The 24875-nt window shown below is 46.2% G+C and overlaps 1 protein-coding gene and 1 pseudogene across 1 annotated transcript in view; one reads left to right on the top strand and one right to left on the bottom strand.

Moving 5' to 3' along the window:
- The window catches only part of CPPED1 (calcineurin like phosphoesterase domain containing 1), a 121973-nt gene extending 109257 nt beyond the window's left edge, over positions 1 to 12716 (bottom strand). The window contains exon 1 of the mRNA XM_047780469.1: positions 12523 to 12716. Within this exon, the coding sequence (XP_047636425.1) occupies positions 12523 to 12592 (70 nt within the window). The 5' untranslated portion in view covers positions 12593 to 12716. The remainder of the gene's footprint in view (positions 1 to 12522) is intronic.
- A 4134-nt stretch (positions 12717 to 16850) lies between these two features.
- Positions 16851 to 16958, top strand: LOC125128538 (uncharacterized; annotated as a pseudogene).
- Positions 16959 to 24875: the final 7917 nt, after the last annotated feature.

Below are 24875 nucleotides of genomic sequence, written 5' to 3'. Positions count from 1 at the left end.
CTTTCTTGTCTTTTTAGGGCTACACCTTCAGCATATGGAGGTTCCCAGGCTAGGGGGGTCTAATCGGAGCTGTAGCCACTGGCCTACACCATAGCCACAGCAATGTGGGATCTGAGCTGCATCTGCAACCTACACCACACCTCACGGCAAAGCTGGATCCTTAACCCACTGAGCGAGGCCAGGTATCAAACCCACATCCTCACAGATGCTAGTCAGGTTTGCTAACCGCTGAGCCACAGGGGGAACTCCCACCTCTCTCACTTTTCAAAAGCAGAACTCCATGTGGGGTCTGTGGGATCTGTTTGCTGATTTGTTTTTGGCCACCCCTGAGGCATGCAGAAGTTCCCAGGCCAGGGATGGAACCTGCGCAGCTGTAACCAGAGCCACAGCAGTGTCAACACCAGACCCTTAACCCACTGCACCACCAGGGAACTTCAGGTTTGAGCATTTTGGGTGGGTTTGCTATGACCTTTTTGTGCCCTTCCCTGTGTTCCGCCACTAAGAGACCAGGTGGCTGCTGGCCCAGGTGGTGCTTCAGGGAGAAATGGAAGAAGGTGCTCCCTCTAGGCAAAGGCAGCGCTGCAGGCACAGGCTGAGCAAACAGGCCCCGGAGGCAAAAAAAAAAAAAAAGGGAACCTTTCCTGAGGCAGATGCACAACACTCCAGGAGGGCACCTGCCTAGGAACAAGCACTGGCCCCAACAGATGCCAATAGTAACGCACCAACTGCACAGCCACGGGGTGGTTTGCCAGGGCCCTGCTGATTGGTTCAATATCTGGGTTTCTGTTGGTTTTGTCCAGCAAAAACATGGTGGTTAGGCAGATACACACACGTGATCAGGGGGTGTTGTATTCATTTTTCACTCATTTATTCACATAACAAAAGGCCACTGAAGGTCTGCTGCCACCAGACACAGCCCTAGGCCCCAGGGTTCCTGCCCCCTAGGAACTTATCATCTACAGGCAGGAAAAGACATCAAAGTCACAGGAATAAAGCCACAACTCTAAGGTGTAAAGAGTATCATAAAAGATCGGGTGAAGGCCAATGGCAGGGACCTCATTTAGATGGGAAATCAGCACCTTTTAAACCACGGCCTGGAGAAAGAGGAAGGGGCGGAGAGCAGAGGAGGGGGCAGAGAAAAGCCACAGCGAGGGCTGACAGACCGTTTTTGTTTCAAGGAAGTGATTCTAGACGCTGTCCGGGGAATGGACTGGAGGGACAAGAGGGGACACAGAGGCTGTTGGGATTGTCCGGGTGAGAGGCGGGGGTGGCCTGGGAAGCAGAGGTGGACAAAACCAAGGTGTGCTCTGGGGGCGACTGGACAGGACCGTGGAGGCTGGGATACGGGGAGGAGGGGGAGGTCATGAAAGACTTCCAAGCTGCTGGTGAAGAGACGAACTGGGGGGGCCTGGGGAGAAGATGAGGTGCTCTGTCTGATTCCAGTGTGTTCTGGGGGCAAGGACAGAGGGGCCAGGAGCCAAGACCTGAGTTCTCCTCTGAACCCTCTACTAGTTTGGGACCTAAAATCACCAAAGTGTCACAGTGTCCTCATGGAGATGACAGCAACACACCCACCATCCTGGCTAACCCTTAGACAGACCCAGCCAGCACCCTGCCTCTGTCTTAGAAATGAAGACCTCCGGAGTTCCCCCTGTGGTTCAGCGGGATGAGAACTTGCCATGCTGTCTTTGAGGATGTGGATTCGCTCCCTGGCCTGCGATAGGTTGCAGATGTGGCTTGGATCTGGCGTTGCTGTGGCTGGGATGGAGGCTGGCAGCTGCAGCTCCAGTTCAACCCTTAGCCTGGAAACTTCCATATGTGGCAGGTGTGGCTGTAAAAAGAAAAAAGAAATAAGGACCTGCAGTATTAGGTAAACAAGGATTTTTCACCTTTTGGTTTAAATGAGGCTGCATGGGGAGTCTGGATATTCTTTCACTCAATACATATTTCCTGGGTGTCAGACCCCACGTCAGACTTGGTCTTGAGAGTGGCTGGCAGCAGTTCCAGGGCTCCTGGAGGCCTTGGGTCACTGCCCCTTCCTTGTCTGGCAAAATTAAAAATCACACACTACCCAAATATAAAAATCTGTCAGTCTTCTCTGTGAAGACGACATTCTCTTAACAGCTGTCCACTGGACCAACAAGCAGGGTCATCAATACTCCCCACGCCCTGTATGGAGGTACGGACCTCCGCCCGGGGGCAAGCTGATGGCCCTCCCGGGCTCTATACAGAGGTACCTACGCCCCTACCCCTCAAGGAGGGCCCATGGGGACATTGCCAGATCTATTCATGCCACCCCTCCCCCGTTTTTTATTTTTTATTTTTATTTTTTTGCTTTTTAGGGCCACCCCTGAAGCATATGGAGATTCCCAGGCTAGGGGTCGAATGGGAGCTGCAGCTGCCAGCCTACACCACAGCCAAAGCAATGCCAGATCCAAGCTGTGTCTGTAACCTACAGCACAGCTCATGGCAACGCTGGATCTTTAACCTTCTGAGTCAGGCCAGGGATCAAACTTGTGTCCTCATGGATACTAGTCAGATTTGTTTCTGCTGAGCCATGACGGGAACTCCTGTAATTTTCAAATAATCCCTCTCTTTAGTTAATTTTTTTCTCTTCATTGACCAACTATCAGGCTTCTACTATAATAAAAAAAAAAATTTCTAATTAGACTCCACCCACACCATACAGAAAAATTTACTCAGTATGGACCCAGACCTAAATGGAAGAGCTTAAATTATAATACTCTTTAAAAGAAAAGCTTCACAATTTTGGTTTAGGTAAAGATTTCCTAGATATGGCATCAGAAGTATAAGTAATAAAAGAAAAAGTTGATAATTGGAACTTTGGAATTAAAATCTTTGGTGCTGCAAATGATATGATCAAGAAAGTGAAAAGACAATCCAGAGAATGTGCAAATCATATATTTGACAAGAGACTTGTATCCAGATTGTACAAAGAACTCTCACAACTCAGTAATAGAAAGAGAAACAACCTTATTAAAAACAAGACAAATGGAGTTCCTGTAGTGGCACAGCAAAATCGAATCTGACTAGCATCCATGAGGACGCAGGTTCAATCCCCAGCCTCGCTCAGTGGGTTAAGGATCCGGTGTTGCCACGAGCTGTGGCATAGGTCGCAAATGCAGCTTGGATCTGGCATTGCTATGGCTGTGGTGTAGGCCAGCAGCTACGGCTCCAATTTGACCCTGAGCCTGGGAACCTCCATATGCCACAGGGGCAGCCCTAAAAAGCCAAAAAAATAAAATAAAATAAAAAATAAAAAGTAAAAAAAATAAAAACAAGGCAAAGGATCTGAACAGACATTTCTTCAAGGATTCTTCAAACAGCCAATAAGCACATGAAAAGATGTTCAACATTATGAGGCATTAGGAAAATGCAAGTCAAAACCACGATGAGGTTCGACTTCACACCCATCTGCTTGGTTACAGTCAAAGATGGACAATAACGAGTGTGGATGAGGACATGGAGAAATGGGAACCCCTGTGTACTGCGGCTAGGAATGTAAATGGTGCAGCTGCTTTGGAGAACAGTTTGGTGGGTCCTCAAAATGTAAGACCCAGTTACATGCCTAACCTAGCAGCTCCAACCCTAGGTATCTACCCAAGAGAAACGACACGTACGTCCAACAAAGACCTCTATGTGGATGTTCATAAGAGCTTTATTCACGAGAGCCAGTGTCCAAATGGGGGAGCGTCTGCCAAGGTCCAAAAAGGGTCCAAATGTCCACCAACGGGTGAATGGATAAACAGTGTGGTTGGGTGCACACCGGAACGCCGTTCAGTAAAAAAGGAACAAAGCGCCGACACAGGCTGCCACATGGGTGAACCCCGAGAAGATTATGCTGAGGGAAAGAAGCTAGTCACAAGAGACCACAGATTACACGATTCCATTTATATGAAGTGCACAGGAAAGGCAAGGCTACCGACGTAAATCAGTAGCTGACTGTGCTGGGATTAGAAACATTAAAGTGACTGCAAATGGGCACAGAGTTTCCTTTTTGGGAGGGAGACTGAGATATTCGGAAATTCAGATGGTGCACCACTCTGCAGACTGCTTAAAAACCAAGGAAACTTAACATGAATGAATGTTACGGTAGCTCAATAAAGCTATTTTACTTTATTCTTATTTATTTATTTATTTAGTCTTTTCTAGGGCCCCACCCATGGCACATGGAGGCTTCCAGGCCAGGGGTCCAATCAGAGCTGCAGCTGCTGGTCCACGCCACAGCCACAGTCACGCCAGATCCAAGTCACGTCCGAGACCCACACCACAGCTCACAGCAACGCTGGATCCTTAACCCACTGAGTGAGGCCAGGGACCAAACTCACAACCCCATGGCTCCCAGTCGGAGTCGTTAACCATGGCGCCATGACGGGAACTCCCTCAATAAAGCTATTTTTAAAAAAAAGAATGAAAAAAAAGGCATTCAAAACTTAAAGTTCATTTGTCTCTTGGGCATGTTATAATAATGGGAAATTTTTGCACATTAATTTTTATGGATGATGATAATGAGGAGGGGATAAATAATCGAAATTACGATTTTAGTCACAGGAACTCTTCTCAAATGGGTAACTGTCTAGCCCACATAATTCAAAAATTCACTTCCTTTCTTCATTGATTATTTTTGTTAGAACTAAGGTTGATACGTTAGTATTTTTTTAAAAGATTTATTTCACTTTTATCTTTGGCCACACTCACAGCATGTAGAAGTTCCCAGGCCAAGGACTGAACCTGTGCCACAGCAGTGACAATGCCAAATCCTTAACCACTAGGCCGCCAGGGAACTCTGATATGTTAGAATTTTTTACACCACAATATTTTCAACCCTGTTTAGACCTGAACCAACATTTCTAGGTCTGCTGTTTCTAGCAAAGTTCTTAGGTAAGACCTGGAAGGGATGGAGCAAGTTATTTCTCAGAGATTTCATCTATTCTTGGTTTCCAGACGGGACCAAGCAATACTCAGGAGCAGTGAATACAGTTGGCTCCTCTGAAACAGCTGCAGAAGTTTAAAATGTCCAGGGAAATCATCCTTTTACGTAAAACCACCGAAGAGCCATGTCTCAAAGGGGGAAACTATTCCAGTGGCAAAAGGAACTGGAAAAACTGATTAGGACCTGAAAATAATTAAATATAGGTAATTCTGAAAACACAGTTTATCTTGCTATTCCTCCCTTTGAGAATTTCTTCAAAACAGACGTCCTAAACTTTTCAGAGAGACAATCACTTGCTGGGAGAAAGTAGTCTTAATTAGGATACGTGTCAAGGAAATATAATTATCAATTTGCCTAATTAAAATGAATATTTGAACATGCCTGAGGATTGTGAGCCTTCTCAGGTGAAACATGTACAATTCACTTCCTATAAACATCTGTGGCAGAGCCTAGCAGATTGTGTTAACATGGAATGGATGACTGAAGCCAGGCTTCGCATTCAACGCTCTTCGAAGAAGTGCATGGAATACGGTTACTCGACAATTGCCAGGGGGGCAATGGCCTTAAAGAGCTTGCTGTGGACAATGTCTGGTCCCTCCAAAATTCTTACGGTGAAACCTCACCCCACTCTGATGATATTTGGAGGTGGGGTCCTTGGGAGGTTAGTCAGTCCTGAGGGCTTAGTACTGGGACTACTGCCCTTATAAAAGAGCCCCTACAGCACTCACTTTGCTTTCTCCACGTGAGGACATAAAAAAAGACAGTCATCTATGAACCACCAGACAGCAAATCTGCAGGTTCCTTGACCTTGGCCTGCCAGCCTCCAGAACTGGGAGCAGCAAATGTCTGTTGTTTATCAGGCATTCAGCCTATGGTGTGTGCCTATGGCAGCCCAAGCTGGCTAAGGCGGGGCTCTTTCATTTACTCGACAAGCTTCACTTGATAAACAAATGGTTTCATTCTGGAGGGGGCTTCCGGTAGTGAGTGTGAGGGTTATCGGGGCTGTGATTTTAAGCACAGTTGCTTTAGTTCACACTCCTTGACAGGCAGCGTGTATTTTGGCAAGAGACAGAAAAGCCCAGTTCCTTTCCTTTCTCTTCCGATCCCGCCCTCGGGGCAGCTCTTACCAGCTCACCAGCTGGAGGCTTTACCTGCCCACAGAGCGGGGACTGGCAATGCGCCCTTCAAGAGCACTGCTCATACAGCCACTATGGAGAACAGTTTGGAGATACCTGAGAAATCTATACATAGAACTTCCATATGACCCCGCAATCCCACTCTTGGGCATCTATCCGGACAAAACTCTACTTAAAAGAGACACGTGCACCCGCATGTTCATTGCAGCACTATTCACAATAGCCAGGACATGGAAACAACCCAAATGTCCATCGACAGATGATTGGATTCGGAAGAGGTGGTATATATATATATATATATACACACACACACACACAATGGAATACTACTCAGCCATAAAAAAGAATGACATCATGCCATTTGCAGCAACATGGATGGAACTAGAGACTCTCATCCTGAGTGAAATGAGCCAGAAAGACAAAGACAAATACCATATGATATCACTTATAACTGGAATCTAATATCCAGCACAAATGAACATCTCCTCAGAAAAGAAAATCATGGACTTGGAGAAGAGACTTGTGGCTGCCTGATGGGAGGGGGAGGGAGTGGGAGGGATGGGGAGCTTGGGCTTATCAGACACAACTTAGAAATAGATTTACAAGGAGATCCTGCTGAGTAGCATTGAGAACTTTGTCTAGATACTCATGTTGCAACAGAAGAAAGGGTGGGGGAAAAATGTAAATGTAGTGTATACATGTAAAGATAACCTGACCCCCTTGCTGTACAGTGGGAAAATAAAAAAAAAAAAAAAAAAAGAGAGAGCAACTGCTCAAAGTCACCAGCAATGCTAATGGGGGACTGGGATCCAGGGAAAAGTCAGAGACAGCGGTAGAGGCAGTCTGGGGGTAGACAAGGTGCTCAACATCCAAAGAAGTGAGCCCACAAGACTAGGGGGTTCTCTTGGGGGTGGGGGTGGGGGGGCATGCCTGCAGAATGCAGAAGTTCCCAGGCCAGGAATCAAACCTGCACCACAGCTGCGACCAGAACCCCAGCAGTGACAAAGCCAGATCCTTAACCCACGGCACCACTGGGAAACTCCAAGAGGGGGGGATTCTAAGCCTAATCCTCCACAGCCAGGCTTCTAAAAACCCTGCACTAGATGACCCCCACTGAGCATGGCCACTGGGGAGGAGAGGACCAGGTGCAGGCCCCACATCTAGAGAAGAACAGGGTCGTTTCCCCTCGCCCAGTCTCACCAGTTTGCCTTCTAAGTCTCTCGGCATCACCACTATTCTTTGCCAGGTGAGTGCCTCTCTTGTGCTCTGGTCCCAAGGCAACCCTGGGGCAGTTCCAACGGGCTAGGAAGCTTCACACCTCAGTACCCCAATCTCCAGCGGAAGCCCCCACCTCTACCACATGTACCTCCAGCTCCCAGAAAATCAACAGATTCAAAGTTACAATGTGTGCCTTGCAAATGTTGCTCCCAGACCAATGGCTGAGCTCCAGCTGCCAATCAGACTGCACCGCAAGTTCCTTGCAGGCAGAAACTCTGCTGTTATGCTGCAGCCAGACCATCCTTTTCCAAAATGGAAATTGGATCGCCTGTCCCTGTGTCCTCACATATGCAGCTGAAAACTCTTAGTGCCTTTAGGTAAAGACAAAACTCCTCCATGACCCCCTTCCCCACTCTCTGGCCTCATCCCACAACACCCTGATCCATACAAAGGGTCCCTTTCACCCCTCACCTTTCCCCTGCCTGTCCACCAAGCCAGACCCCCACATTGCTCTGTCTCCACTCCACCATGGCCCTCCCCCTTCACACCTGGGTACCTCCTACTCAGCCTTCAGCAATCAGGTGACGGCCCCCTTCCTCAGGGAAGCACCTCCTGCAGGTTCTTAGTAAAATGCCCCTCACCTCCTGACCAGTGGCATTCCTCCCTTCCCTGACTTTTGCCATAGCTGTGGTTTATGCCGGTTTGTGAACACTGACTGGCAGGTTAAGGCCGTGCTCTCCAAGGAGCTGCGGGCCAGAGCTGAGGAATCAGAGCTGGTTTCCACTGGTCACTGCACGCCAGCATCTACTCAATGCCTGGGACAAGGACGCCGCCAAGTACATTTGATGAGTGGGCAAGTGGATCAACCAACAGACAGATGGACAGATGAAATGATGGACACATGATGGACAGACTGGTGGACTGATGGACAGAAAAACAGAAGGAGAGAGAGATAGTCAAAGAGGCCATTTGTTTCCCAGGCCAACCCCTCTTCTGAGCCCTCAATCCCATCTTTTCCCCTCTCCTCGGATATTGCTCTCCCAATAATTATTCTGCCTTTTGCATTTTTCAACCCCAGACCCAGTGCAAACCAATCGCATGAGCTTGGGCAAGTTGCCCAGCCTTTCTCAGATTCCTCCCCCAACTATAAAAAGATAAGACTATCATGAAGACTACATGAGCTAATCCCCATACAGCATAGAGTACAGTGCCCGGCATGCCAAAAACCCCGGCTAAATGTTAGGTGCTCCTGTTGATCGTGTCATCATTATTACTACTGCGAACCCTCCAGCGCTGCTCCTCCATCAAGCTGCTATTAATCCTCTGTCTACCCTGCACCACCAAACGGCTCCAAACAGAACCCTACCTTTGCTGATTTCACATCCTCTCTACCACTCCTCAGACCTCCAACATTCCAGGCATGAGGCTCCCGCTAAACTCTACTGAAACTGTCCTCCCGTGGGTGACATAAGATCAAACCCACCACCCTCTACTGAGCTAACAGGCACCTACATGTCTGCAGCGTCTGACCTTATGGACCACCTGCCAGTACCCTCCTCCCCAACCATGGTACCAAGGCCAGCTCCTGGTTTTCTCTTCCAAAATTTCTCGTTGTTTACTGCTCTGAGACCTTCAGGGTCTTTTCTTCCTTCCTACCCCCTAAACGTTGGCAGATCCTAAGATTTTACACACACACACAGACACACAGCCCTCCATGACTATACACTTTCCTCCTTAGCAATGCCACTGACTCCCGCAGCAACGCTGGCTACCACCCTCTCTGTGGGTGGCATCCACACCTCCATCTCCAGCTGCCCGCGGGACCCTACACGCTGCCTCAGATTTTCTGACAGCATTTCAAAGCCACCACTGCCCAGATCAATCCCATCAAACCCAGCCCTACTCCTTACTCCCTGATTTCACTTAACAGTCTCCCCATCACCCAGGACCAATACTTAAAACTCCAATTCCCACTGCAGTGGCCTACAGAGCCCACCAGTTGCCAAGAATTATTTTTTGTGCCATAGCCCTGTGCCTAGATAATGAGCCTCTGAGGGTGTGCAGCTTGCCTTCCCCTCTCTTTTTCCGACCCCCTCCCCCCGCCCAGATGCTCAAGAATACAGTAGGAACACAATCATCAATACTTCCTGAACTGAAAAGAGCTACTGCAGAGTAACGAGGTACTTTCTTCTTTCCCTGCCAGTGGGAGTCTAGGTTGGTACAAGCACTCTGGGAGGCAGTTTGAAAGACCACACCTAAACCCAGAGCTCTGCTCTCCTGGGCGCATGCCCTGGAGAAATGTACCCATGTACCCAGGAGATGTGTAAAAGAATGTTCACAATAGCCTTGTTACCAGGAGTGAAAAACAGAAATAATATGATGGATCCTGGCCATATCAGGATCCCAGCAGGAAATAGCTGGCATACTCAAATTAGGAGAATTAAAAAAGTTTAAAAGAGGATTATTTGGGATGAATTGAGTGCCAAGAAACTGTCAAAGGACAGTTTAGTAGTCCAACACTGAAAAGCACGACAACAGGAGTTCCCTTGCGGTGCAGCGGGATAAGGAACCAGCCTTGTCCCTGCTGGAGCGTGCGTCCATGCTGTGGGCGCAGGTTGGATCCCTGGCCCAGGGAACTTCCACATGCTGCAGGTGCGGCCAAAAAAAGAAAAGAAAAGCAGAACTATGTCTGAAAGGAAGAAGAAAGGGGTTCCGAATCTGAAAAGAGAGTTTCAGGAGAAAGCCTATCTTGAAATGAGCAGGGAATTTCAGGTAAGGAATACAGTCAGCCTGAGGCAACCCCCCAGGAAATAAACCAGGGGAATAAACAGCCTGACTTTTGCTTCCCCCTCCCTCTGATCTCCAGTCAGGACTCCCCATGGACTGAACCCAACAGGAAGCCAGGGGGCAAGGAGCCCACTGATGAAGCCCACAGAGGTGGGCCTCCTGGAGCATGGTGGGGGGAGGGAGAGAGTGCTTTGGGAGAGGAAAAGGGAAGATCTTCAGAATATCCAGTAACGGAATCTATCATCAAGTATAGGCTTATACCATGGAATACTGCCCAGCAGGAAAATGAGCGAACTAGAGCTACTTATCTCAATATGGATAAATCTCAAAAACCTCACATTGCAACAAAACCGCGCCAGACACTGTGGGCCCTCCAGAACACAAAAGCCTTTTCAAGTTCCCTATTTTTTTCTTTCCTTTCTTTCTTTTTTTTTTTTTAAGGCTGCACCCACTAGCCATAGCCACAACAATATGGGATGTGAGCTGCATCTGCGACCTACACCACAGCTCAAGGCAACACCAGATCCTTAACCCACTGAGCAAGGCCAGGGATCAAACCTGCGCCCTCATGGACACTAGTCAGGTTTGTTCCTGCTGAGCCACGACAGGAACTCCGAAGTTGCCTATTTCTTGTCCCAAGAAAAAGGTTTTAGTCTCCTAGACCTTCCTGGAGTCCCAAAGAGTAGATTCAAGGAGTTACTAATTAGGGAAGTGAGGAATGTAGAAACAAAGGAAAAGCAGTCAAGAAACAATAAGTCAGAGATAAAACAGAGTCCTGGTTCTTCCTCAAGGGATATACACAACAATCTGATACGGTGTGATTTCTGCAGGAAAGAAGGCCCTCACTCAGGTGGAGGATGGTAACTACATGCTGAGACCCCAGAAAGATCAGAGCCTGAAGGCTGAGGACGGAGATTCCTGGAACACCAGCCTGTCACCTCAGGAGCAACGAAACAGAAGTCATGCACCCTGCAGCTGTCACCATAAATGCTGCCCTTAAAAACCCTTCCCTGGAAACCACTGGGAGCTGGGGTCTTTCGAGAATGAGTTAACATTCTCCAAGCCTGGGGCATGAAATGAAACTTTCTCTGCTCCACACTCTGATATTTCCGTTTGTTCGGCCTCAGTGTACGTTGGGCACACAAACTTGGGTTCGACAATAGGGTGAAAAGGGCCTATTAAAATATTTGGGGAATGGGCACACAGACTGTACTTTCTAAAACTACCTCAGCTAGATTTCTAGCCCAACGTGCTCTTCCAAAACCTTGCTGCCCCCCACCCCCCAACACACACCAACAGCTGCAAAGAAAGAAAAGAAAAAGGCTTTAGGACACAGAATTATAAGAGACACCTACTTTAGTAAAGACAGCCAGGGAAAATCTGAGAAAGTGACTGAATAAGGTGTTAAGGATGAGAAAGAGCCAGGCCCAGCAGTCCAGCTATTAGCTAGTCCAGCAGAGACTAGCTGGCCCTTAAGGATATAAATGGAGTTCAAGAAAACCAGTGAGGCAGGAGAACTGGGCAAGGGGAAGAGCAGAGAGCATACAGCAAAAAAGGTGAGTACAAGCTAGATCATACAGGGCAGCTGGGGTGACTTCCTTGGGGTCACAAAAACTGGTGAGTTCAAGGGAGGGACTCTGACTCCATGCTGGGAGGACCAAGGAACCAGGAACAAGCCTCGCTCTTGACTTACAGCTCTAGGGCTAACATTAACATTCACTTAGCACCTAGCACTGGGACACAGAAACCCTTTCCACCTATGAGTGGAACTCTCCCCTATGAGTTAAGTATTAACAAACCCACTTTTACAGTGAGGTGGGTTATCTAAATCCAAAGTGCAAGCACTTAACTCCAACACGACTTTTGACTGCCTCCCCTCGCTTCCATTCTGACGGGCATTGCTCATATTCTGGTGGATAACTCATATTACAGTGAGGAACCACGATCATAGAATACAAACTACATCATGGCCAAAGACCATAATAAAAATAACCGCATCTAACCGTCCAACCAGCGCTTATCCAGTGCCACACATAACCTCGCAGTTATTACACCCGTTTTACAGATGAAGAAACTGAGGCCAAGACGCGCTGAACAACGTGTCCAAGGCAGGGCTTGGAAACCAAGTCTAACTGCAAAGCCCACGCTATTAACTATGCTCCGCAGCTTCACTCTATCTTCTCTCAGGGAACTTCGGTCAAGGCCAGCGAGGCTCCGAGACCCCTACCCCTCGCCCAGGCACTCCTCTCAACAGCGCCCCTGAAAGCCCAACTTGCCCACGGTGCGGCCGCTATTGCGGTCCCCCGCCCCAAGGGTGCAGTCTCCGCTGGGGTCCGGCTGGAGGTGCGTATCCCCACCGAACGTTCCCCGGCTGAAGGTTCCGCAGCCCCGAAACCATTCCCTCCCAGGGCGAAGGGCGGGCAGTACCTGAGGAAAACGCGTCCAGAGTTCTGCCACGGGCTCTATGGAAAACATCCCCCGCCTCCTCAGCGGACATGGCGAGCGAGTTTCTGGCCTTCACTGAGTGCACTGCGTGGGAGGGAGCAGCGTAACGCCTCACACTTCAACCGCCGGGTGGGGCCTGCCCGGCTGGGGGCTGCGCCCTCTGCTCGGGGGCGGGGCGGGGCCGGCGGGCGCGCAGGGCTCGGTCACTCGGGGCGCCACTAGTGCTGCCTGGGCGGGGCGGAAGCATGAGCGGCCCCTCTGGGATAGACTGGGGCTCCTGGCAAGTAGAGACTTCTTGCTTGGGGCTTGTTGCAGAGTGAGGGCCTTTGGACTCAGGCTTAGGGCGCAGTCCTTCCCTAAAGGTGGGGTTTCCAGGTTTAACAAATAAGAATACAGGATGCCCATACACTGAGGTTTCAGTTAAGCCACGAATGGTAAGTATGTCCTATGCAAATTGGGAGCTGCTTGTGCTAAAATTTTTGTTGTTTATCTGAAATAACAATTTAACTGGGGACCTTATGTTACCTGGGAATCCTGCCTTAGAGTCATAAAGACCCTGAAAGACCCCAGAAGGTTCCCAAGCCACCCGTTGTGATCGCTGACACTGAATTCCCAGGCATCTTCACCTTCCCAGTCGTCAGCATCATCACTGCATTAGAAACCAAACCCCCCTAAAACTTCGTTCCATTGTGGAGTTTATAATAAATTTATGCAAAACGTTATTCTCTTTCTTGTCCTGCCCCTGTTCGCCTCAAGACTGAGGGGTATCAAAAGGGATTAAAACCAAGCAAGCCTTTGTAGGGCCTTCCTGGGTGCAAAAACCCTGCCATGACTCCCATTTCTTGTTTGTTAAAAAAAAAAAAGAAGAAGAAAAAAGGAAAAGAAAGAAAAAAGACTCTAGCCTCCAAGGCCTTCCCTGAATTCCTAAGAGCAAGCTCAAGAAGTTAATGATTAGGACAACAGAGCCATGGGTTCCTCCAGAAGGGATGTAGATAACAATCCGATGCATATCAAAACCCCCACCCAGGTGGAGGGTGGTAACAAGTCAGAAATTATCACAACATTGTAAATATGTCAGTTAAAAAAAAAATGTTTTGGGAGTTCCCGTCGTGGGACAGCAGAAACAAATCTGACTAGAAACCATGAGGTTGCCAGTTCAATCCCTGGCCTCGATCAGTGGGTTAAGGATCCAGCATTGCTGCGAGCTGTGGTGTAAGGTCGCAGATGCGACTTGGATCTGGTGTTGCTGTGGCTCTGGCATAGGCTGGCGGCAACAGCTCAGATTAGACCCCTAGCCTGGGAACTTCCATATGCTGCGGGTACAGCCCTAAAAAAGACCAAAAAAAGACAAAAATTAAAAAAAAAATGTATTGGAACTTCCCTTTGTGGCTCAGCATTAACAAGCCTGATTAGTATCCATGGGGATGTAGCCTTGCTTAGTGGGTTAAAGGATCTGGCATTACCATGAGCTGTAATGTAGGTCACAGACAGGCTTGGATCCAGTGTTGCTGTGGCTGAGGCATAGGCCAGCAGTTGCAGCTCTGATTTGAAACCCCTTGCCAGGGAACTTCCACATGCCACAGGGTCAGCCCTAAAAAAGCAAAAAAAAAAAAAAAAAAGAAAAGAAAAGAAAAAAAAAAATTTAAATCCTTGCCTGGGAGTTCCCTGGTGGCTCAGTGGGTTAAGGATCTGGTGTTGTTACAGCTGGGCTCTGGTTACTGCTGCAGGGTAGGTTGGATCCCTAGCTTGGGAAATTCCACATGCCACAGGTAAAGCTGAAAAAAAAATCCTTGTTTGCCCTTGCTTGTAACATGTTGTTGTCATCATTTCTCAGTAAGCATCAGGCATTGATCTAAGCACTTTACAGGAAGCACATTTAATCTGCATGATAGCCCTAGGAGATGGTACTATTATTAGCTGCACTTATCAGAAAGGAGAACTGATGCCCAGGTGAAATGGTATGCACAAGGTGACACATTCTGGAAAGTAGTGACCAGCCACCCAAACTAGGAAATGTTCAGCAAAAAGCCATTGAACCGAACTACTAAGCCAGCATTTATCAAACTTAGAAATACAAATTCCAGGGTGGACCGAAATCTCTAGAAGAAAGGTCCGTTTCTTACTTCACCAGGAGTTCTTATGATCTGCCATGTTTGGGAAATTCTCTTAACTAGCTGCCTACATCTAAAGCATTGTTTAGGTGGCTAAAATGACCAGGACAACTGTCCTCTAATCTTAGACAAAAGGCAATAAACCAAAGCAATTAAGAATAAGAATGCTCCCACGCACCTACAGCCAACTAATCTATGACAAAGGAGGCAAGAATATACAATAGAGAAAAGATAGCCTGTTCAATTAGTGGTGCTGGGAAAACTGGACAGCCACATGGAAAAGAATGAAATTAGAACACTTCCTAGCACCATACACAAAAATAAACTCAAAATGGATTAAAGACCTAGATATAAGACCAGACACTGTAAAACTCTTAGAGCAAAACATTGGCCAAACACTCTCTGACATAAACCACAGCAACATCTTCTCAGATCCACCTCTTAGAATAAAGACAGTAAAAACAAAAATAAACAAATGGGACCTAATCATACTTAAAACTTTCTGCACAACAAAGGAAACCCTAAACAAAACCAAAAGACAACCCATAGAATGGGAGAAAATCTTTGCAAATGAATTGACTGACAAGGGATTAATCTCCAAAATTTATAAACACCTTCTGCAGCTCCATACCCAAAAAACAAACAACCCCATCAACAAATGGGCAGGAGATCTAAACAGACAATTTTCCGAGAAAGACATATAGATGGCAAAAAAACACATGAAAAGATGTTCAACATCACTCATTATTAGAGAGATGCAAATCAAAACCTCTCTGAGGTACCACCTTACACCAGCCAGAATGGCCATCATCAAAAAATCTACAAACAATAAGTGCTGGAGAGGGTGTGGAGAAAAAGGAACCCTAGTACACTGTTGGTGGGAATGTAAATTGGTGCAACCACTTTGGAAAACAGTATGGAGATTCCTCAGAAAACTAAAAACAGAACTACCATTTGATCTAGCAATCCAACTCCTGGGCATCTATCCAGAGAAAACCACGACTCAAAAAGACACATGTACTCCAGTGTTCATTGCAGCACTATATACAATAGCCAAGACATGGAAACAACCTAAATGCCCATCGACAGAGGAGTGGATCAAGAAGATGTGGCACATATACACAGTGGAATATTACTCTGCCATTAAAAGGAAAGAAATACTGGCATTTGCAGCAACATGGATGGACGTAGAAATTATTGTGCTAAGTGAAGTCAGTCAGACAATGAGACACCAACATCAAATGCTTTCACTGACATGTGGAATCTGAAAAAGGACACAATGAACTTCTTTGCACAACAGATACTGACTCACAGACTTTGAAAAACTTATGGTCTCCAAAGGAGACAGTTCAGGGGGTAGGGGGATATGCTGGGGGTGTATAAAATTGGATTGTGATGATCATTGTACAACTATAAATGTAATAAATTCATTGAGTAATAAAAAAATAGGGAAAAAAAGAATAAGAATGCCGGAGCTCCTGCTGTGAAACAACATGATCAGTGGCATCTCTGGAACAGTGGGATGTGAGTTCGATCCCCGGCCCAGCACAGTGGGTTAAGGATCTGGTGGCAGGTCGCAACATCAGTTCAGATCTGATTCCTGGCCCAGGAACTCCATATGCTGTGGGACGCCCCCAACCCCACCCCCACAAAAAAAGGATAAGAATGCCCAGAAGTTACCACTTGCTGGTTGTATGATTGTGAAAATTAGTTTCTCCACGTTGCAGTTTTCCCACCTGTCAAATGAGAACAATTGTAGTATCTTGGTCATAGAGTTGCTGGGATGTTTAAATGAATTAGTGCATCAAGGGTTTAAAAAGCAAATGGTAAGTATTCAATGAGTATTGGCCATTATTAATCGCTATATCCCAATTCACTACATATGGCCTAGTTCAGAGAAAATTCTCAGGAAATGGTCAAGGAAGGAATGCATAAATGAGAATCAAAAGTTCTAATGGTAGCGTCAAGGCACTGCAAGATCTAGCCCTTGCCCACTTCCCACCGACTAACTTCGAAGCCACAGTCCTCTTTCAGTTCCTTAAACATGCCAATGAATTTCCCTCTGTGCATGTGTGGTTCTTTTGGTTTGCAATGCATCTGCTCATTTGAATCCCAAGGCTTCTGCTTACATCACACTTCCAAGCAGAGGCCTTACCCTCCACACCTGCACAGTCTTGAGATCTAAACTAGATCTGCCACCTGCAGCCAAATAAGCCCTGTGTGCAGTGGCTGTGAACAGCAGCCTCCTAGGTGGTGTCTGCAGCCTGTAACCAGTACAGGTTGCCTTAAGGGACCGTGGAGACAGCCCTCTCCAGTGGACATTCATGACTGGCATGCTGTGCCCAATCTAGGCTCCAGACAGGTATGCCTGGTGCCTTCGGGAAGCCCCAGGGCACAGGGGTCAGGGTCCACGCTAGCCACGTCATAATGTCCATCTGCACCAAACTGCAGAACAAAGAGCATGTGATTGAAGCCTTACACAGGGCCAAGTTCAAGATCCCTGGCCGCCAGAAGATCCACATCTTTTTTTTTTAACTCAATGAATTTTATTATATTGATAGTTATACAACTCAGTTTTAAAAGATTTCCATCCCAAACCCACAGACCATCCTACCCCTCAACCTGTCTCCTTTAATAACCATAAGTTCTTCAAAGTCTGTCGGTTTCTGTTCTGCAAAGAAGTTCTTTGTATCCTCTTTTTATTTTTATTTATTTATTTATTTATTTATTTATTTATTTATTTGCTTTGTTTTGCTTTTTAGGACCACACCGGTAGCATATGGAGGTTCCCAGGCTAGGGGTCCAATCAGAGCTGTAGCTGCCAGCCTACGCCAGAGCCACAGCAACGCAGGATCCGAGCCGCGTCTTCGACCTACACCACAGCTCACCGCAATGCCAGATCCTTAACCCACTGAGCAAGGCCAGGGTTTAAACCTGCGTCCTCATGGCTGCTAGTCAGATTTGTTAACTGCTGAGCCACCACAGGAACTCCTGTATCCTCTTTTTAGATTCCACATATAAGTGACAGCATGACAGCACATGATGTCTGCGTCTCATTGTCTGACTAACTTCACTCAGCATGACAATCTCTAGATCCATCCATGCTGCTGCAAATGCCATCATTTCATTCCTTTTTATGACTGGGTAATATTCCACTGTGTATATGCACCACGTCTTCTTTATCCACTCCTCTGTCGATGGACATTTAGGTTGCTTCCATTCTTGGCTATTGCACATAGCGCTGCAAAGAACACTGGAGCACATGCATCTTTTCAAGTCATGGTTTTCTCTGGAGATATGCCCAAGAGTGGGATTGCTAGATCAAATGGTAGTTCTATTTTTAGTTCTTGAAGGAATCTCCATACTGTTTTTCATAGTGGTTGCACCAATTAACATTCCCACAAACAGCATAAGAGAGTTCCCTTTTCTCCACACCCTCTCCAGCATTTATTGTTTGTAGACTTTTTTTTCCCTTGCTTTTTAGGGCCACACTCACAGTACATGGAAATTCCCAGGCTAGGGGTCAAATCGGAGCAAGAGCTGCCAGCCTACACCACAGCCACAGCAGCACAGGATCTGAGCCACATTTGTGACCTACACCATAGCCCATGGCAACACCAGATCCCTGACTCACTGACTGAGGCCAGGGACTGAACCCATGTCCTAATGGGTACTAGTCAGATTCATTTCAGCTACACCACAGGGGGAACTCCTATAGACTTTTTGATGCTGGCCATTCTGGCTGGTGTAAGGTGGTACCTAATAGTGGTTTTGATTTGCATTTCTCTAATAATGAGTGATGTTGAAGATCTTTTCATGTATTTTTGGCCATCTGTATGAAGATGCACATTTTAAGAAAGTGGGATTTACTAAGTTGAATGCAGATGAATTTGAAAACACGGTAGCAGAAAAGTGGCTCCTCCCAGATGGCTGTGGGGTTAAACACATTCCTAATCAGGGCCCCCTAGATAAATGGTGGGCCCTGCACTCACGAGAGCCTTGGTGATGTCCCCTCCTTACTCATGCCCACATAAATCCTACTTTCCTGTCAAACAAACAAAAAAATAATAAAAATAAAATAAGATAAACCAAAAATAATAAAATAAAATAATAAAATAAAATAAAATAAACCACGTCTCCCTCATTCTATGATATTATTCATATTGTTGCTGGAATACACTTCATCTGATCTTTCTCTAGTCAAAATTCTCCTCTTTCAAGATTCTGTTCAAGTGTCACCTCTTACATCGGCCAGGTCTCATTTCATTGCAAATAACTAAAAATCATTTCCAGTTGGTTTGATCAAAAAAGGAATTCACTTGGCATGCAAAAATTTAAAACTCTGGATGAATGGCCAAGACAGCAGAGTAGGAAGACCCTGAGCTTGCCTCCTCCTGCACGGACACCTAAGTTACAACTGTTTACAGAGCAACTATTTACAAGACCAGAAGATATGAAGAAAAACATCTTCTACAACTAAAGGTATAAAGAAGAAGCAGGGAGTTCCCGTCATGGCTCAGCGGTAACAAACTTGACTAGTGTCCATGAGGACGAGGGTTCGATCCCTGGCCTCACTCAGTGGGATAAGGATCCAGTGTTGCTGTGAGCTATGGTGTAGGTCACAGACGCAGCTCTGATTTGACTCCTAGCCTGGAGACTTCCATATGCCTCGGGTGGGGCCTTAAAATAAAATAAAAGTAAAGAAGGAACAGCAATGAGATGGGGAGGAGGGGCAGAGATGTGACATGGTGCAGACCTTCCACCCTTGGGAAGGCAACCCACCAGTGGGGGGATAACTATAATTGCAGAGATTTCCCCAAGGAGTGAGGGGTCTCAGCCCCACATCAGGCTCCCCAGTCTGGGGGCCCTTCCCTGGGAAAAAGAGCATCTGGCTTTAAAGGTCATGCCTGGGAACCTCCATATGCCATGGGAGCGGCCCTAGAAAAGGCAAAAAGACAAAAAATAAAGAAAGAAATAAAGGCCAGTGGGGTTTTGCATACAGGAAATCTAGACGGCTGTAGGAAATGGAGACTCTGCTCTTAGCGGGTGCACACAAAATCTCACACGCTCTGAGTCCCAGCCCAGACAGTAATTTGGAAGGAGATCCACTTGCTGATCTTAGAGAGCCTCCCAGACAGGCAGGAGGCAAAGGGGACACCCCCTGGGGACACAGATACTAGTGACAGCCAGTTTGGGGAGCTCATTCTACCATAAGGACAGTGGTGTTGGCTAGAGCCATTTTAGAATCCTCCTGACTCCTAGCCTATTAGTGACAGGGACTGACCTGCCCATCAGTGGGCCAGCATTAGTCCCAGAACACCATGGGTCCCACAACCAAGCTGGAACCCCGCCACTTCCACTGGCAGGCTAACACTACCCCTGGACCCCCCAGACCACACAGCCAGCACCCCTGGACCTGGCCTCTCTCACTGCCAAGCTGGCACCAGCCCCAGGACTCTCTGGGCTGTGCAGCTGGTCATGCCAGAGCTCAGTCCTGCCCACTAGTAGGCTGGCAGCCTCCACACAAGGCAGGGCCAGGGCCCAGCCCTGCCTGTCAGCATCCCCACAGTAGATGGCCCTGCCATAACAGAAGGGTCTATACAGCCCATATAGAAGACAGCCATAGATCATACGCTGGTGACCAGAGGGGAGGGTGATGCTGGGCCCCTCAGGAGGTTTTTGACATAAAGCCACGTCTCCAAGACTGGGAAATGTAACCAACTTACCTAATACACAGAAACAACAACAGAGAATCATGCAAAATGAGACAATAGAGAAATATGTTCCAAATGAAGGAACAAGATAAAGCCACAGAAAAAGAACTAAGCAAAGTGAAGATAAGCAATATACCCAGGAAAGAGTTCAAGGTAAGGCTCATACAGATGCTCAATGAACCTAAGAGATGACTGGATGGGGAGTTCCTGTTGTGGTGCAGAGGAAAAGAATCCAACTAGGAACCATGAAGTTGCAGTTTTGATCCCTGGCCTCACTGAGTGGGTTAAGGATCTGGTGTTTCCATTCGCTGTGGTGCAGGTTGCAGACACAGCTTGGATCCTGCGTCGCTGTGGCTATGGTGTAGGCCAGCAGCTGTAGCTCTGATTTGACCCCTAGCCTGGGAACCTCCATATGCCACAGGTGTGTCCCTAAAAAGAAAAAAAAACCCACCTCTCAACAGAGTATAAAGGGGACATACCTCAATGTAAAAAAAAAAAGCCCACGGCCGACATCATACTCAACAGTGAAAAGCTGAAAGTATTTCCTCTAAGATCAGTAACAAGACAAGGATGACCACTCTCACCACTTTTATTCAACACAGTATTGGAAGTCCTAGCCACAGCAATCAGACAAGAAAAAGAAATAAACAGAATCCAAATAGGAAAGAAAGCAGTAAAACTGTCAATTTGTGCAGATGACATGGTACTGCATATAGAAAATCCTACAGATAACACTAAAAAAACTCTTAGAACTAATAAATAGATTCAGTTATGCTGGATACAAAATTAATATACAGAAGTCTGTTATGTTTCTATACAGTAACAACAAACCAGCAGGAAAAAAAATTAAGAAAAGAATCCTACTTGCAATGGCATCAAAAAGAATAAAACCCCTCAGAATAAATCTAAAAAATGAGGCAGAAGACCCATACTTAGGAAGCTATAAGACATTGATGAAAGAAATATACCATGCTTATGGATTGGAAGAATTAATATTGTTAATATGACCATACTGCCAAAGACAATCTACAGATTTAATGCAATCCCTATCAAAATAACAATGGCATTTTTCACCTCTAGAACAAATGATTCTAAAATTTCCATGGAAACACAAAAAAACCCTATATAGCCAAAACAACACTGAGAAAGAAGAACAAAGCTGGCAATATCACTCTCCCTAATCTCAAACTGTACTACAAAGCTATAGTAATCAAAACAGCATGGTACTGGCACAGAAACAGACATACAGCTGTGCAGAATAGAATACAGAGTCTAGAAATAAACCCATGCAATGTGGTCAATTAATCTACAACAAAGGAGGCAAGAATACGCAATGTGGAAAAGAATAGTCTCTTCAATAAATGCCTTTGGCAAAAAAAAAAAAAAAAAAAAGGAGTTCCCGTCGTGGCTCAGTGGTTAACGAATCCGACTAGGAACCATGAGGTTGCGGGTTCGGTCCCTGCCCTTGCTCAGTGGGTTAACGATCCAGCGTTGCCGTGAGCTGTGGTGTAGGTTGCAGACGCGGCTCGGATCCTGCGTTGCTGTGGCTCTGGCGTAGGCCGGTGGCTACAGCTCAGATTCAACCCCTAGCCTGGGAACCTCCATATGCCGCGGGAGCGGCCCAAGAAATAGCAACAACAACAACAACAATAACAACAAAAGACAAAAATAAATAAATAAATAAAATAAATGGCTTTGGGAAAACTGGACAGCTAAATGCAAAAGAATCAAACTGGCTACTTTATCACATCATGCACAAAAATAAACTCAAAATGTATTAAAGACTTTTCAAGATGTTACAGAAATTTCTGAAATGTTCCAGGTATTTCTATGCTTTCCAACATTAAGGTTAAAGCACATCCTTGAGACCTTTTAGACATCGCTGCAACTCTCTTAAGTGAGTTATACAGCTTAGACACTTTTGTTTTCATTATTAGAAATAAAATATTATTCATGTTATCATATATAATTAATCTTTTGAGTATCTACAAGACATTTCAAACACATTCTCTCCTTTTATCCCCTAAGCAAAATGAAGATCCATCTCATGTTAAAAACAAGATCATAGAGTCTCACGGAAGCTAAGTAACTTGTCTGGAGTCAGTCCATCATTTACCAAAAGTGGTAAAGCCAGGGTTCCTCTTTCACCCTCTCTGTGCCTCTTGTGGTTAATTTCCATACTGGGGACACTTTAGAGCTACATAAAGCCTCCTTGTTGGCTACCATTCGAGTTTCTTCTTTTTTGGAGGGGGGTCTTTTTGCCTTTTCTGGGGCTGTTCCCACAGCATATGGAGGTTCCCAGGCTAGGGGTCTAATCAGAGCTGTAGCCACTGGCCCACGCCAGAGGCACAGCAACGTGGGATCCGAGCCACGTCTGCAACCCACACCACAGCTCAGGGCAACGCTGGATCCCTAACCCACTGAGCAAGGCCAGGGAATGAACCCATGACCTCATGGTTCCTAGTCGGATTTGTTAACCACTGAGCCACGACGGGAATTCCGGGGAACTCCTCGATTTTAAGCGTTTCTTAAGCCTTAACTTTGAAAATTTGTGTCCTAAGGAAGTACTCATTTAGGGGGTAAGTCAGTCACATGACCTGAATTTAAATTTGCTTTTTTTTTTTTTTTTTGGTCTTTTTGTCTCTTTAGGGCTTCACCAGAGGCATATGGAGGTTCCCAGGCTAGGGGTCTAATCAGAGCGGCAGCTGCCGACCTATGCAACAGATACAGCAACGCCAGATCCGAGCCGCATCTGTGACCTACACCACAGCTCACAGCAATGCCAGATGCTTAACCTGCTGATCAAGGCCAGGGATGAAACCCACAACCCCATGGTTCCTAGTCGGTTTCGTTTCCTCTGTGCCACGACGGGAACTCCTAAATTTGCTTACTCTACTTACTAGCTCACATTCACCTACAGAGGCTTTGCAGATTCAGGAATATGGATTATTTGAAGTGTGTATCTGAGTTCTCATTGTGGCACAGAAGAAATGAAACTGACTAGTATCCATGAGGATGTGGGTTTGATCCTTCAGTGGGTTGGGGATCCGGCATTGCTATGAGCTGCGGTGTAGGTCGCAGATGCGGCTTGGATCCCACGTTGCTGTGGCTGTAGTGCAGGCCAGCAGCTGTAGCTCTGATTCAAAACCCTAGTCTGAGAACTTCCATTTGCCATGGTTGCAGGCTCAAAAACAAAGAAAGTGTGTATCATTACACCTACCACTGCTCAATGAATTACTTATTATCATCATTGTTATTATTTCAGATGAGCAGCTGAAGACCTCCTGGCAGGACAGCACACGTGGGCTTCTTGAATACCAGGGCAGGGCTTCCTGGCATTCAGAATCTGCAATGGAGAACTGGAATTCATAAACCATCCCTAGAAAAAGGAACCCTCCTCCAAAGTTGGTGGGAATGTACATGGGTGTAGCCTCTATGAAAAAACAGTATTGAGGTTCCTTAAAAAACTCAAAATAGAGTTACCATTTAAGCCAGCAATCCCACTCCAGGGCATGTATGTGGAAAAAATGAAAAATTTCAAAAAGATACATGTATTCGTATGTTCACAGCAGCACTATTTACAACAGCCAAGACAAGGAAGCAACCTAAATGTCCATTGACAGATGACTGGATAGAGAAGACATGGTATGTACACACACACACACACACACACACACACACACACACACACAAAATGGAATATTACTCAGCCATAAAAAGAATGAAAGAATGCCATTTGCAGCAACATGGATGAACCTCTAGATTATCATACTGAGTGAAGTAAGTCAGACTGAGAAAGACAGATATACAATAACACGTATCTAAAATTTGATACGAATGAACTAATTTGCAAAATAGAAACAGACACAGAGATACAGAAAACCAACTGATGGTTATCAGTTACCAGAGGGGAAAGGGGGTAGGGGAGAGATATATTAGGAATTTGGGATTAGCAGATACACACTATTACATATAAAAGAGATAAACAATAAGAGTCTACTACAATGTCAGGGAACTACACTCAATATCTTGTAATAACCTATAATGGAAATGAATCCAAAAAAGAATATATATATATAATATATGCGTATTATATACATATACTTTGTATATCACTTTGAATCACTTTGCTGTATACCAGAAACTAACACAGGAATTCTCTTGTGGCATAGTAGGTTTAGGATTTGGTGTTGGGGAGTTCCCGTCGTGGCGCAGTGGTTAAGGAATCCGACTGGGAACCATGAGGTTGCGGGTTCGGTCCCTGCCCTTGCTCAGTGGGTTAACAATCCGGTGTTGCCGTGAGCTGTGGTGTAGGCCACAGACATGGCTCGGATCAGGCGTTGCTGTGGCTCTGGCGTAGGCTGGCAGCTACAGCTCTGATTGGACCCCTAGCCTGGGAACCTCCATATGCCACTGGAGGGGCCCAAGAAATGGCAAAAAGACAAAAAAAAAAAAAAAAAACCAAAACATTCCCTAATAAAGTCTCACGCTGGCAGTGTTTTCATTTATC

The sequence above is a fragment of the Phacochoerus africanus genome, chromosome 5, assembly GCF_016906955.1.
Source record: "Phacochoerus africanus isolate WHEZ1 chromosome 5, ROS_Pafr_v1, whole genome shotgun sequence".
NCBI lineage: Eukaryota > Metazoa > Chordata > Mammalia > Artiodactyla > Suidae > Phacochoerus > Phacochoerus africanus.
The sequence above is the reverse complement of the archived record's forward strand: the minus strand, read 5'-3'. Positions and strand labels throughout refer to the sequence as shown.